At 38.2% G+C, this 17,216-nt stretch overlaps 1 protein-coding gene across 2 annotated transcripts in view; it reads left to right on the top strand.

Moving 5' to 3' along the window:
• CDH7 (cadherin 7) overlaps positions 1–17,216 on the top strand; it is a 382,946-nt gene that overhangs the window by 260,103 nt on the left and 105,627 nt on the right. For both annotated transcript variants that reach the window (XM_063923399.1, XM_063923400.1), the window contains exon 3: positions 16,112–16,406. In XM_063923399.1, the coding sequence (XP_063779469.1) occupies positions 16,112–16,406 (295 nt within the window). The remainder of the gene's footprint in view (positions 1–16,111; positions 16,407–17,216) is intronic.

The raw sequence follows: 17,216 nt of genomic DNA, 5'->3' as shown, positions 1-17,216 counted from the left end.
TAACGTGTATTAGCATCTCCTCTGTAGTGTAACGTGTATAAGCGGCTCCTCTGTGGTGTAACGTGTATAAGCAACTCCACTTACTCTACTGTGGTGTAACGTGTAGAGATGAGCGGGTTCGGTTTTACTCGGATTTACTTGGATTTACCCAAATCTCCTTATTGGCTATCGGACATCACGTGTTTTGGTCAGCCAAAAGAAAAATCCAGAAAATAAGAAATGGCGATAATTCTGGCATAAAGAACTGAGTAAATCCGAACCCGCTCATCTCTAGAAACGTGTATAAGCGGCTACTCTGTGGTGTAACGTTTATAAGTGACTCTACTGACTCTACTCTAGTGTAACGTGTATAAGCGGCTCCTCTGTGGAGTAATATGTATAAGTGGCTATACTGTGGTGAGGAGCAGCATGTATAATTGGCTTTCTGTGGTGTAGCATATATATTGGGCTCTGCGGTGCAGTGTATATATTTCACTAATGGGTGCCAAAATATATATTTGCATGCCTAAAAAATTAGGCTAAGGCTGGCCCTGGATCAGGGACACCTAATACGGAACTGCAGCTCCTATAACTACTTTTTAAACTGCTCTCCTGTCCTCTGCCAATTTTGTAAAAAAAAGCTAATTAAAGACTTTGGATGAACCATCCTCCCCCCTTCCCCCTGCCTGTCACTTGGTCCAGTCCATCCAGTGGCATGTGCTGGTATCGCAACATCATGATGATGACGCTGTGCCAGCCCTTCCCCATCTCTTGCCACGAGGAGCATCCCAGCTTCTTGCTGGCACCGGACACAAGAGTGTGATGGTGCCATTTACAGACTGCAGCAGCCACCTGCAACCCCACAGCTGTGCTGCCTACAAACAAGAGAGCTTGTAGTGATGGTGAGTCCCTCCTGGGTCCTGTCACCCTCCATAACCATTGTAACTTACAGATTGTGTTCTGACATTGGGGTTGAGGAGGGGGAAAAAGGGGAGAGTTGAGCAGGCCTCCAAAGATATTGATGTACGGGGCCCCATGATTTCTGTTATCAGCCCTGGGTACACAATGTAAACATCAACTACCTAGGACCAGTGACAAGAACAGTACCTGTTTCTGGAACATATACTGTATCATCAGCAACAGCCACAATTGTATCACGTGTAGTCCATACCTCTTAGATTGCAAGCTCATAGACATTTGTCCATCTTTCCATTCTGTTTCATGTAATTTTAGTAATTTGTTTGTATCAATGTTCAGTACTTATACTACTACTACTATTACTACTACTACTACTACTACTACTACTACTACTACTACATAATAATAATAATAATAATAATAATAATAATACAGGTTGAGTATCCCATATCCAAATATTCCGAAATACGGAATATTCCGAAATACGGACTTTTTTGGGTGAGAGTGAGATAGTGAAACCTTTATTTTTTGATGGCTCAATGTACACAAACTTTGTTTAATACACAAAGTTATTAAAAATATTGTATTAAATGGCCTTCAGGCTGTATGAATAAGGTGTATATGAAACATAAATGAATTGTGTGAATGTAGACACACTTTGTTTAATGCACAAAGTTATAAAAAATATTGGCTAAAATTACCTTCCGGCTGTGTGTATAAGGTGTATATGAAACATAAATGCATTCTGTGCTTAGATTTAGGTCCCATCACCATGATATCTCATTATGGTATGCAATTATTCCAAAATACGGAAAAATCCGATATCCAAAATACCTCTGGTCCCAAGCATTTTGGATAAGGGATACTCAACCTGTAATAATAATAATAATTTGATGAATATTGCTATGCAAATGAAAGTAAGTTACTTATCTGGAAGCTATTTTGCGGACCTAAATGTGCAACTGTTAATGCTAAGAACATGAAGAGTTTGTTGCTCATTGGGCAGGTACTATTATAATGTATACCAAATGTTCACATATATTGCAGTAAACAGTCAAAAAGTGTACATAATAAATAGCTAAGTCCTATGGATTACTTTACAATCAACTAAAACAAGTTGCAAACATAAAATTGTTTATTTTTTAAATTGTACACTATTAAAATTACCTGCAGCCTTTTACTTCAGAAACTCAATAAGAAACATGCTTTCTTAAAAAAAAATAATAATAATAATAATAATAATGATAGTAAATGAGGTATAAGTAAACTGTTATCCTACTATTAGATTGATAGCAGCCACAGTAATTATGCTACATTTTCATAATTGGGCGTGTCTTAGATTTGTTTGGTGAATCAGATGTAACCCATGACTGTCAACATCAAGAGATTGTAACTGGCACCAGTGCTCAAGTATCCGCAGGTCTTCATACTCCAAACACATGCATTTGCATCTGTTATGTGGCCATCTCGATATGCATTTTGTGTCTACACACCCTTCCCATACTTTGTCCACGTCTGCTTGCACTGTTCAACTCTCAGACTGACTCCCTTGGTACACGGAGCTGTAAGTGTAAAAAGCAGCCGAGTTGTCAGTGCAAGACACAGATGTGTCCACTTACATCTTTGCTTTTTTACATCAATGGCACAACATGCAAAACACGGCTAAGCTGTATGCTTACATACTTAGGGTCTAAATCATATTTGTATATAAATCCAATGGTTTATGTACATATATGATGGCGTAAGACCCAATCTGCACATGTGCAGAATGGGTCTTGTGATATTGCTTGCAACCCCCTGTCAGCCACAGAATTATTGACCTTCTGCAGCATTTGGGGGGCAGAGCGGGGGTCCAACCCAGCACTGTTTTTGAAAACCGGTACGTCACCCCTTTTTGAAAGCATGATGAGTCCAGAGTCTGCATTGTCGGATGCAGACTTAATGGACCAGGGTGTCTGGATCTGACATCCAGCCTGAGAAAGCTTTAGCTTATGCAGGCTGACCAGTGCCTAAAAACAATGTAAATCGCAACCGATTGTCACAATGGTGATCCAAGGCTGCATCCTATCTACTGCATTTAAATTTTAACTACTGCACATGGATATGTCATTTATTCCAAACATGAATTAGGCCCTTAATAAGCATAGAGAAGCAATGGGACATGTAGACTGAGAACAAGCACCATATATGTAAATAAAAGTGTAAAGACCAATTGGGACATTTCAATAAATATTTAATGTAATTGGTGATTCAAGTAAATATTGTATCGTAATGACCAAAATGGCTACATTAGAAAGAATTGTACTGTAAATATTAAAGAAAATTAATAATTTAAAGACAGGAAATTATTCAATATGGATACACAAGCTAAAGTTTTTAGCATGTACAATTGAATCAAGCTCGACAAACTGAAGCTGACAAATGGATTGCTAAAGAGGGATGCAGTCAGCATCCTAGCGGTGTAGAGATCAGTGGTCATGTGACCGGAACCAGAATCCCGACACCACTCAGAATCCCAATGCCAGAACCCGAAGGTAAGTATTAGGCTGAGGGTCCCCTGATGGCATTTAAAAAATTGGGATACCGTGGTTGGTCACGTGACCTCCGGCATCCCGATTGATGGCTTTTTCATATCAAACCCACTAAATATAGCAAAGCTTGTCCCAAAATGTTTTCAAGGGGCCTTTAGAAAACTTTGCTATGGGGCCACATAGGCATAGTTATGGCCCTGCCTATAAGGGTGGTTAAGATAAATTATTCCTGACCTAGTGATGTGATAAGTCTAATATACAGAAATAGCATAATTTCAAAATTGGATGCCAGTCTTTCAAGAAATGATATATAGCTATAATTAGTAGCGGGTAATGCCTGTGATGAAGGGGATGATTGCCAGTAATTGAGTCAGGAGAGATTTTTGACTCCCTGCAAGAGTAATATGGAAATTACAGTTTCATACTGGATATTTTGCTTTCCCTCAATACAATTATAATTTATGAAATGATGAACTTGATGGTCCTTTATATTTTAACAACCCTACTAATTATGTATCTATATAATGGATGAGCAATATGCCTCACTATATGCAGACATGACTTATTCACTGTGCATATAATTATTTCTGAATTATATTTCATTTACTGTTATCCTCATACAGTAAATGAATGTAGTCATGAATTATTGCAGATAAACAAGTAATAGCAATCTATATTCAGGTCAGGACAAAAAAGATTGGGCAAATCGTGAAAATATTGGTCTGTCTTTAGAAATTAGAAATTATTGTTTCCATATGTTTACAATATTTGTTAAATGCAATAGAAAAAATGTACTACCACAGTGGTTTCCAAACTTTCTTGAATCACAGTGCACTGGAGTATCAGCATTATTTTCATGGCACTCGTAGGATAATAGTTTTTTTATTGATAAGTAAATTGTGCCTACATGTCATCTTTAGGTTCAATTACTGTATAAGGTGAAGTACAGTTGTGCTACTTTTGGTCCACATGTATTATTTTTCTAATCACTTTGACCATATACGAGTATGTTGACCAAATGTGATTCGATCCCATGCAAGAGCATTGCGGCACACCAGGGTACCTAGGCACACAGTTTGGGAACCACTGACCCAATGTCACACATAAAAAAGACATCTTAATTTGATGCAGTTTACCTTTCAGCAAAGCGGGGAAAACATAATGGAGTAGTAGTGTCATCACAGCCTCACAGCACTGAGGTCATGGGTTTGATTCCCACCATATCCTTAACTGTGTGGAGTTTGTGTATTCTCCCCGTACATGTGTTGGTTTCTTCCGGGAAATCCGGTTTCCTCCAAAAATATACTGGTAGTTTAATTGGCTCCCAACAAAACTAACCCTAGCGTGAATGTGTGTTTGTGGATTGTAAACTCCACTGTGGCAGGGAATGATGTGCATGGACAAATATTTTCTGTAAAGAGCTGCAGAATGTGTGCACTATATAAATTACTGGTAATAAATATGGCTATACACACGAGGGCACACCTTTTGCCTTGGCCAAATCTAGGAAGCATTATAATAACCACACCAGAAAAATGATTAATAAACTACTATGCATGCTGCTGCACCATGAGGGGATATAACTGCAAAGCTTGCTTTCACCAGCTGCACCCCTCATACAATTTTAGACCGAGGTAAATAGTTTCCCTTTCTCTGTGCTGCTTGCTGTAAAGTATGTTACAAAGTCAAATAAGATTTTGAATCTTGAATTATTTTTTGCTAAATTCTGGATACACAGGCTGAGCAGTAAGGCTACATGGGAACCAGTAAGTGTGATCCATTTGTAACAAATATATTAGGTACTGTGCTTGTTTAAAGGTCACACGTTTGATGTAATAATCAGATGGCACCAATGCTATTTCCATGTACAGTATGCGTCCAATTGAATTACAGTTTGGATTCATATATTATTGTTCATATTACTGGTGTTTAATTAGCACTTTTTGCTTCTATTGTTTGTTTTATAAAACAGTCATTTTTGGTGGCTATCAAAAATTCTGCTCCTGGTACGAGTAGACATACAGTATCCCTGACATGAATAGGTCTGTCCTTGTCATGAGTATTCTGAGTTTGGTGATAGATTTAAGGGTCTGAGAGCCCCTGGCAAAGTAGGAGACTACTGCCCCCCACCCCATACTCACTTTCCTACATTTTTCACCTACCACAGGGTAAAAGCCAAATACTTAAAATACTTCCTCAAATGGAAGATATAAACAGTGAGATATACCATAGGTCAGAGGATATGATGGAGCGGTGACTCCTCTGAAGACAGAAGATATGGGGCATCAGGAAAAGAAGTGAGTAGGGACAACTTCTCAGCAATTCAGCAGTGAGACCTAGAATATGTCAGCTACAGCATGTGATCCATCCCTTAGAGCAGTGGTTCTCAAACTCGGTCCTCAGGACCCCACACAGTGCATGTTTTGCAGGTAACCCAGCAAGTGCACAGGTGTATTAATTACTCACTGACACATTTTAAAAGGTCCACAGGTGGAGCTAATTATTTCACTTGTGATTCTGTGAGGAGACCTGCAAAACGTGCAATGTGTGGGGTCCTGAGGACCGAGTTTGAGAACCACTGCTCTAAGGGATGGATCACATGCTGTAGCTGACATATTCTAGGCCTTAGAGGAATCAGAGACACATACCTGTGTCTGGGTCCAATTGAATTACAGTTTGGATTCATATATTATTGTTCATATTACTGGTGTTTAATTAGCACTTTTTGCTTCTATTGTTTGTTTATCAAAAATTCTGCTGCTGGTACGAGTAGACATACAGTATCCTTGGCATGAATAGGACTGTCCTTGTCATGAGTATTCTGAGTTTGGTGATTGGTGAGAGCCCCTGGCAAAGTAGGAGACTACTGCCCCCCACCCCATACACTCTTTCCTAAATTTTTTCACCTACCACAGGGTAAAAGCCAAAAACTTAAAATACTTCCTCAAATGGAAGATATAAACAGTGAGATATACCATAGGTCAGAGGATATGATGGTGCGGTGATTCCTCCGAAGACAGAAGATATGGGACATCAGGAAGAGAAGGAAGTAGGGACAACTTCTCAGCAATTCAGCAGTGAGACCTAGAATATGTCATCTACAGAATGTGATCCGTCTCTGAGAGGAATCAGAGCAAGGTGAATTCAGGCAGTGAACACCTTTTTTTTTTTTTACAAGGACAAAAAAGATTCCTTAGATCTTGGGGCCCCCTGTGCTTTTCCTCCCTTAATCTGGCCCTGCATACGTGCAGAGAATCTTCTGCTGCACAGAGCAATTTTCATCTCAGTCAGAGATGGTGATATGGGGAGGAGAGAGCTGGCCCGAGGGGTGGGTACCCATGCTTCTAAGCAGTGCATGCCAGTGCATACATGTTAATGCCACAGCTGATTACATTTGTACAGAGATAACGACTTGCTGAATCTCTAAACCACCGCGTGCATACAAAGACACACAATCAGTCGCAGCATCAAACATCTAAGCATCCCTCTATTTGCCCAGAATGTCTTTTTGAACTAAACCACTGTCTCCAGAGCAACATACCTGTGTCTGGGTAGCCACTCCCCTTTAAAATACAATAAATGACCACTAACTGTCACTCTTTCTGCATGCAAAGTTTTACTGTGACAGCCATCTGTAAGCATTTGCGATTCATGCACAGTAGATGCACGTGCATTGTAAAAATGTCCAGCTGCAGAACATATGCATTGCATTAACCTCTGAATCAGACCCACTTTTTTATATTTAAATATAATGACTTAATAGTGGTTATTCATTATGTAGTACTTTATCCAACTTGTTTCTTCATAACAACAATGAATCTGGCTGCATGTGAAACTAATTTGTTATTTTCAGTTGTTAATGTCAGGAGTTAGAGCCATGGAATTTTTTTTCGAAAACTATATTGTTAGCTTTCATTTTTTCTATATTATTAAAATGAAAAAAATTAAATTTCACCGCTATAAATATATATCTTAATTGAATTTTTTCTTAAAAAAATGAAGGTAAAATAAAAAACCAAGCAAGATGGTTTAGCTCTCTATTGTACTGTACTACGGAGAAGCAGCAGAAGCAATGTAATAATTATAAAGCATAGGAAACAATCTCATCCTGCCCATTTAACCTGCACTTTGTCCTCTGTGCAAAGCAAGGAGATAGAAAACAAGCAATAAAACCTTTTTTATGAAATCCATCAAGCCATCTGGAACATGTGTTTCCAGTGCTTTGTTTTTGAGAATAAAGGTATCGACACTTTGTAAAAGATGCCATACTCACCTAATGTTTTGGTGTTCATATAAGGGTGCCATGGCTGGGACTTGTTGCCATTTGACTCCAGGCACACTGCTGTACACGGCGCTGTACTCTGCTGGCTAACTGGTTAAATTGTCTGTGCTGTCCAGACTCATAATGGCTATGTTGTGCATGTGAGTGGCTGTGCTATGGACTCCAAATTCATACAAATGGCTGTGGCTGTGCCATAGTATACAAGTGGCTGTGCTCTGTCCATACTCATAGTAGCTGTGCTGTGTATATTGTTCTAGTTTTTGTACTGATCTGGGACATTTTGCTCCTGTGCATTTGTTATTCACACATATAAAAGGAATACATATGAATTTCTCAGTGGATGGGATGCCGACACCGGCATCCCGATGGAAGAATCTTAACAGGGTCTGGATAAGTATGCATGACCTTCCACCTTTCCCCCCAACCCTCCCTTCCCACAGCCTAACCCTACCCCCCCCCCCCCCCCCCAAAAGAAAAAAACAACTAAAACCAGTCGCAGCGTTTAGGCCAAACAAAAACTAGCAAAAATTGTCTGCCGCACATTTCTAATACACTGTGTGTATGTACAAATACATATGTATATATATATATATATATATATATATATACTGTATATATACACAGTATGTATATATACAAACACAGACACAGAACAGGTTGGATATGAGATCCCGGTGGCTGGGATGACAGCGGTCAGAATACTGATGTCAGCATCTGGATATTTAAGATGCTGACAGGGGTTACAGATGGGTCCACCGTTATCTTGACTAATTTTCTGTGCCTAGTCACAACATGATTTATTAGCATAAACCCTTCATCTATTGTTCTCAGCTGCAATACAATACAGAGAACAATACATCAGGGGATTAAGTCATTAAAGGAGGGGATTAAATCCGACTGGCCAGTCTCACTTAATCCTATTAAAACTCAAGATAAAGGGGGACCCAACTGTAGTTAAGTCTTCTAAATCCCATCTCTACACCACAAACCCTAACCCTCCTTACTGCAGCCTAACCCTAACCTCCTCCCTTAGTGTCTAAACCTACCCCCTTCCCTTGGTAGTGCCTAACCCTAAACCACTCTCCCCACAGAATAAGCCTAACCTCCCACCCCCTGCAGCCTAACCTTAACCCCCCTTGGTGGTGGCTAAAGCTAACCCCTCCCCCTCCACAGCCTAGGTGTCAGGATTCTGGCAACTATATTTAGGCTACTAGGATCCTGACAACCGGGATCATGAACATAATCTCTCAGAACACATACAGATACACTCATATACATGTACACACACATAGAAAATAAACACACACATAGAATATACATACATATGCAAACAGACCTAATACTGTACAACACATACATATAGATACACATAGAAAACAAACATATACACACTTAAACTGACTTCTGGAGCCTGCCCTGAGGAAAGAGGATGCTGCAGCAGCAAGTCATTGACGTTGAGTACTTTTCATCATTAGGCCTTTCACCCACAGCTTAATGCCATGATTCTCATGTTGATAGGGAGGGGGCTGAGCCAATATGATGCGATTGTATGACACTCATGTTATTTGGCTCTGCCCCCTCACTAACAACCAGTGAATCATGGCATACAGCTGCGAGGGAGTGGAGCTCTGAAAACAAGTCATGGAACTAAGCCAAAGTAAAAAAAAAAATATTTGGTCCATCAGGAGTGGTTTCTGGATACTCAGACACCCCTTGTGTGTGCTAGTGGGGCCCACATGCACCATATACCCTCTGCTCATTATACAGTATATATACCAGTAGGTATAGGGGTACATGCAATACCGGTTCTACACAAGTAAAATATAATAATTCCGACTTTTTTTTAATCTATAATTTTTCAATAACAATATTTTTCCACAAAGTCTGCTGGTCTCTTTTAATAAACACTACATACGCAAGTGGTAAATTAAATCAGGATATAGGCTGTTTTAAGAAATTACAGTGCATCCGGAAAGTATTCACAGTGCTTCACTTTTTCCACATTTTGTTATGTTACAGCTTTATTCCAAAATGGAATACATTCATTATTTCCCCAAAATTCTTCACAAAATACTCCATAATGACAATGTGAAAAAAGGTTTTGAGATATTTTGGCAAATTGATTAAAAATACAAAACTAAGAAATCTCATGTACTGTACTGTACATAAGTATTCAAAGCCTTTGCTCAATACTTTGTTAATGCATCTTTGGCAGCAATTACAGCCTCAAGTCTTTTTGAATATGATGCCCAGCAATTTTCAGATCTCTCCAGAGATGTTCAATCGGATTCAAGTCTGGGCTCTGGCTGGGCCACTCAAGGACATTCACAGAGTTGTGCTGAAGCCACTCCTTTGATATATTGGCTGTGTGCTTCGGGTCGTTGTCATGCTGAAAGATGAACCATCGCTCCAGTCTGAGATAAAGAGCGCTCTGGAGCAGGTTTTCATCCAGGATATCTCTGTACATTGCTGCATTCATTTTTCCCTCTATCCGGAGTAGTCTCCCAGTTCCTACTGTTAAAAAACATCCCCATAGCATGATGCTGCCACCACCATGCTTCACTGTAGGGATGGTATTGGCCTGGTGATGAGTGGTGCCTGGTTTCCTCCAAACATTACACCTGGCATTAACGCAAAAGAATTCAAACTTTGTCTCATCAGACCAAATAATTTTGTTTCTCATGGTCTGTGATTCCTTATGGTGCATTTTGTCAAACTTCAGGTGGGTTGCCATGTGCTTTTTACTAAGGAGTGGCTTCCGTCTGGCCACTCTACTATATAGGCCTGATTGGTGTATTGCTGCAGAGATGGTTGTCCTTCTGAAAGGTTCTCCTCTCTCCACAGAGGAATGCTGTAGCTTGGACGAAGTGAACATTGGGTTCTTGGTCACCTCCCTGACTAGGGCCCTTCTCCCCCGATCACTCAGTTTATACGGCCAGCCAGCTCTAGGAAGAGTCCTGGTGTGTCCGAACTTCTTCCATTTACGGATGATGGAGGCAACTGTGCTCATTGGGAACTTCAAAGCAGCAGTACCCTTTCCCAGGTTTGTGTCTCAAGACAATGTCTCGGAAGTCTACAAGCAATTCCTTTGACTTCATGCTTGGTTTGTGCTCAGACATGCACTTTCAACTGTGGGACCTTATATAGACAGGTGTGTGCCTTTCTAAATAATGTCCAATCAACTGAATTTAAAACAGGTGGACTCCAGTTAAGCTGTAGGAACATCTCAAGGATTATCAGTGGAAACATGATGCACCTGAGATCAATTTTGAGCTTCATGGCAAAGGCTGCGACTACTTAAGTACATGTGATTTCTTAGTTTTTTATTTTGAATACATTTTAAAAACTCTCAGAAAAACTCTTTTCACATTGTCATTATGGAGTATTGTGTGTAGAATTTTAAGGGAAAAATTAATTTATTCCATTTTGGAATAAGGCTGTAACATAACAAAATGTGGAAAAAGTGAAGCGCTGCAAATACTTTCCGGATGCACTGTATTTGGAATACATTTGATATAAATGATAAAAATATATGTTGCATAGTGATATCTGTGTTGACTTTTCTGAATATATTTTTGGGAACATTTGTCAAAATTATTTACAGCATGCATATACAGTATGAAAAATATAATACAAATAGCATGGTTTAGATACTGATTATTTGGATGGTTTAGTTGCAAATAAAAATTAGGAAGCACACAACATCTGTCACATACATGAGTGGCTCTCAAGAACAGAATATTAAACAAAAACTGGCTTTGAGAAGGTTAAACTTTTGTTTTTTTTACCAACCTGGTGGAGATACGTGTATGTGCAGAATTGCATGAAAAATTGTGGCTGGATGCAAAATAGGAGTGAGGATCCCAACTCAGAGTAGGTGCTTTCCTTTGAAAGTAGAATACACTTTATGGAAAAACTATGGTATATATGGTAGAATTGTATCTTACTGCAGGCACATTAAAGTACGTAAAATGTGTAGCTTTAGAGGGAGAATAAATTACCTACAGTACTTTATTTTCCAAAATCAATAATTTTAAAGAAAAGTTAGCTCTATTGTATAAATGAGACACGTCACAGATTACTTGGATATTGATGGATGGAGTGTATGTTTCTGATATCTTTCCAGCATTATAAAGGCTACATAGATACCACCCACCGCCCCTTTGGCATACATGAATTAAGCAATGGAGTAAAAATGCAGCTTTTTTTGGCCAAATGTATTCATCAGCCAATGAGAAATGTATATATCCCTTGCTGCCTATAGTACATTTTTTGCTATATGGCTAATAGCAGCCTGAGACATATCCGACACCACAGCTATTGTGATATGTTTAGTGTTGTGTTAATATGACAACAAAGAGCAAAGGAGTCATTTTTAAACTCCCAATATATCAGTGGTTCCCAAACCTTTCTGAATCACGGCTCCTGAGTATATCAGAATTTTTTTCATGGCACCCCTAGGCAAAAAGTTACTTATTGGGACATTTTGAAAAAATATTAAAGTGAATAAATTGTTTTTATACAGTATGTCATCCTTGGTTTCAATTATGTGGTGAGGAACAAGATTTGCTTCTGTTTGTTCACATATTTTATGATTGGAAACCACCAGCACTGGTTTTTATCTATTTCATTCACCACAAATAATTTCAATTGGCCCTGGACCACCAACTCGAGGCACCCCTGCAGGTGTCCCAATGCATCCCAGGGTGCCACGGCACACAGTTTGAGAACCACTGCAATATATCCTTAAATATGCCTGTGAGCAGAGAAAAAAAAATCACCTGGGAGGTGATTCTTCAATAATTAAACAATAAGCAACTACCAAAAGTTGCCAATCATCAATATTGTCAGTCCTCCAGTATGCACTGTTAACTGACAGGTATGTATGAATCTACAATATTTCCATGAAAAACTGCCTCAATTTTAATAAAGACACACATACAATAGTTGGCCTAGGTTAGACTCTGCCATCTGTTTGAACCCACTAAGCATAAACTGCCACAAGTCTTGGATCTGCATGCAATCATTGGCATTTGTGGGAGCAGCACAAATTTGGGTACTTTTGCATCCAATTTAGCATCAGAATACAGTATCTCTCTGGTAGTTCACCTTGGTCAGCTAAATCACATAGGAAACCTTTAGACAAAACTACAAACCCTAACCATATAGCATCAATGCAGAATCCAGATCTGATTGCTTAATTTCCTCTTGTACTGATTTTGCTCAATAAAATTGTCACGATACAAAAATAACAAGGTTCATTCAAAATATCTCTACTCTTCATGCTCCAAACTTTAATTATTTTTAAATGGTACAATAAATATTTTAAAAAAGGCCTTAATTATTCTATTATGGATTCAGTATGCCATAATATTGTCATTAACCTCTTAAAATATTTATTAGGACATTGGTTCTGTAGATAATAACTGGTGATGAGATGGATAGACGATTACCATGAGGCAGAACAGCAATCGTTGTATTTTCTCAAATAACTAAAAGCTGTTGTTTTAAATGATAACTGATTTTTATTTTTTATCAGAAAAAAAAGGGTCCTGTGCATTCTTAATAATAACAATAATATTTTGGCAATGTAGCTTTCACACAAAACAGATTCTGCAAGTTCTACAATAGTTCTCTAACCACTTTATATGCTAGCGAACAGGTTTAGCTTGGCACCCAGGGGAACAGAGAAAACCCCAACAGTGGGTCCATCTCCTCCTCCAGTAATCAGGGTACAGACTGTGCATGCATGCTTTAGCAGTATTTACAACAGTATATATATATATATATATATATATATATACTGTACCAATATCCTTATAACAAAGGAAAGGCAGCACTCATCCGGCCTTGGAGTGAAATGAAATGGTGCTGTTTATTCACAACGTTTCAAAGCTAACAAGCCTTTTCATCAGATGCACCTGATGAAAAGGCTTGTTAGCTTTGAAACATTGTGAATAAACAACACCATTTGATTTCACTTCAAGACCGGATGAGTGCCGCCTTTCCTTGGTTGAAAGGATATTGGTACAGTATACATTCTCATTTGGGAAGGCACCCCAGCATTGCTACAGCTCCCAGAGTGCCACTTCTACATGCCTATATATATACAGTATATAGGGGCCCACATCATGCACTCTCTAATGGTTAGCCAAGCCTCTGTTACAGCTGGCCACACACCCCTCTGGAGATTGGCCATACCCCTAAAAAGAATGGCCCCCCAGAGGGACTTTCATGCTCCAATCTGACACTGCTAATGAACAAGCATCATGGCTCTAGATGACATGGTTACTGATCTAGAATTCTTAGAGTTGTATTTTTAAATTTCTGCAAATATTTTTACTTTGAAAATTGACTAGCAATTCTTAAGCAAAAATGAACATTTGCATGCATTACATCAAGAACATCATCCTTTCACTTAAATTGTTAAAATTCATTATGAAACTCCACAAATTGATGCTGATTCATCTTGAATTGTATTGGGTGATTCAATAGATTTACTTTGAGATCTACTTGTACCCTGGCTATTCTTTTATAATATGTACCAGCCTATTTATCATCACAAATATAAAGGGGTACTATCAACAGCAATTGAAGAAGTGTATATATTGTATATTTACTACATGCTTTAATAAGGTGTTCTGTGGGGAATATATAACAATATTTCTGTGGGGAATATATATAATTTTCAATTCTGACAATAGTGTTGTCAAAATAAATTATATTATTTAGTGGATCTGCAGCTGTTATCAATATAGCATTTTCCTTCTGTTTGGCATGTAACTTTACATTACTGAGAAACTAAGCCCAGCAAAAAAAACTGCTCTAGGTGATCTACTGTACATCTAGCCACACACTACAGTATTGCAGCAAATATTGGACAACATGAATATATAATATATATTTTAAAATGGGCAGGATCACTTCAAGGTACGTGGTTAATGCAGCCAAAAAAATTACAGCCATCAGCATGTGTGTGAAGTCATTTTTTCAATACCACTACCAGGCCAGAGTGAAGTCAGTAGTAATTTCACTTGGCTTTTGAAACGAATGGATGGAATATGTCCAATTTGGCTAATACCATAAAAAAATCTGGACTGAAATATGACCTTGTTATGTGATTCTCGTGTTGAGTTGCAGGATTGACCCATATGTGGGCAATCTAACAGCTGTTCAAAGCTCTTTTGATATACTTTTTGTCTGCATGCACAGTTATTCCAAATCAATACAACAAAAAGAAAAATATTGACTTGACATTTTATATTTGTAACATTGATTGGAAGCAATTACTTTATATTTATTAGTACAGAACATAACAGCATGTTTTCTATTTTGTTTTCTTTGTAATAATGTATCCATCCTCAAATAGTTTACATCTAAACAAATATATACTTCACATTTTTCCATTGATAAACTGATCCCTTTGGTGTATAGGGGGTCATTCCGAGTTGATCGCTAGCTGCATTCGTTCGCTGTGCAGCGATGAGGCAAAAAAACGGCACTTCTGCGTATGCGTATGCAGTGCAAAGCACATGCACGACGTACTATTACAATGGATGATGTAGTTTTACACAGGGTCTAGCGAAGCTTTTCAGTCGCACTGCTGACCGCAGAGTGATAGACATGAATTGGGCGTTTCTGGGTGTTAACTGACCGTTTTCAGGGAGTGTTCGTAAAATGCAGGCGTGCCACGAAAAACACAGGTGTGGCTGGGCGAACGCAGGGCGTGTTTGTGATGTCAAAACAGGAACTGAATAGTCTGAAGTGATCGCAAGCGCTCAGTAGGTTTTGAGCTACTCAGAAACTGCACAAAAAAACTTTGCCACCGCTCCGTTCGTTCGCACTTCTGCTAAGCTAAAATACACTCCCAGTGGGTGGCAGCATAGCGTTTGCATGGCTACTAAAAACAGCTAGCGAGCTATCAACTCGGAATGACCGCCATAGTAACAAGTCCAGTTCCCACTGAGTTGCAAATGATTATCTTACACAGGTTATACAGACAAAATAAAGATTTATTTAGTATGCAAGGAAAACTGTGTGATGTCTTGTACCAGTTGCAGTTTATTTAAGAAAAAATAAATGACTGTATTTCATATGCTGTTTTTTTTTTCAAAAATGTCACCATAGGAAATAAATTGTAAAGTATTTACAAGTCATATTTTTCTACACATTCTATACTACAATGCTTCAAACTCTAAAGTATGAATGTGCTTTTGAGAACAGTATGAAATGAGTAGTGAGTTCATATTGTTTACCAAGAGATATAAAAATCAGTTTGCTTCCAAAAGCAATTGACAATTCTTCCTCATATTTTACAGAGAACAAGAAACTTTTGAAGATTGTTTTTAGAATAATGACAGCCTTTTAACTTAACATCAACTCTTGTCAATTTTTTTAACAGCTTCACTCTGATGTGGACACAGGAGAAAGTGTCGTCAAGTATGTCTTGACAGGGGAAGGGGCTGGTTCCATTTTCAATATTGATGAAAATACTGGGGACATTCATGCTTCAAAAAGGCTGGATCGTGAGGAACAAGCCTACTACACATTGCGAGCACAAGCTATTGACAGACAAACAAATAAACCAGTTGAACCTGAATCTGAGTTTGTCATTAAAGTACAAGATATAAATGACAATGAGCCAAAATTTCTGGATGGACCTTATACTGCTGGTATTCCAGAAATGTCACCTGTTGGTAAGAAAATAAAACATTTTTATACCATAAAGGATTTTATTATTAAATGTAAATGTATTATGTGTTATCTATCGATCTATCTATCTATCTATCTATCTATCTATCTATCTATCTATCTATCTATCTATCTATCTATCTATCCATCTCTCTATCTATCTATCTATCTGTCTGTCTGTGTCTATCTTAATGTTTTTTTTTTCAATCCATTCATTTTAATCCATTTTCAAGTATTGACAATAAGTGAAACAAAATCCTATTCCAACCTTTCCTCATTGCAATGGCAAGAAAAACTTTTTTTATTAACTTACAACTAATCAAATACTGTCCCCACTCCTGTCATTGCCAGTGATTAACCCAGTGCTTGAACAGAAAGCACATCAGATTTAAATATTAATTCATTAGTAGATTGCTCACATCGAAGCTAACATTTGGGAGATATTTTTTTCTTTAGAAAGCTCCAATTCCTACAACCAGTTATTATGTTTATCAATAGGGAAAAAGAACAGAGAGTGCTGCTAAATGCACATTTAGATAGAGATTAAATATAATAGAGCTACTGTATTTGACCGTTTCTCAATTAAAATACATTTATTAAGATACATATATAAGAATAAAAACCATATACATGCTGTAAAAACATATAAATTATGGTAACAATTCTGGCATTCATATTTTTAAGCATCCTGGACTCCCATACTATCAGGGTGTAAATGGACAATGTCTGGAGTGCATGATATTACCCGTATGGTGGTAAAAGGGTTAACTATAATGGTGACTCCAATGTATAATGTTCAGGGTGCCCCAAGGTCC

The sequence above is a fragment of the Pseudophryne corroboree genome, chromosome 5 (assembly GCF_028390025.1).
Source record: "Pseudophryne corroboree isolate aPseCor3 chromosome 5, aPseCor3.hap2, whole genome shotgun sequence".
Lineage (NCBI taxonomy): Eukaryota > Metazoa > Chordata > Amphibia > Anura > Myobatrachidae > Pseudophryne > Pseudophryne corroboree.
The sequence above is the reverse complement of the archived record's forward strand: the minus strand, read 5'-3'. Positions and strand labels throughout refer to the sequence as shown.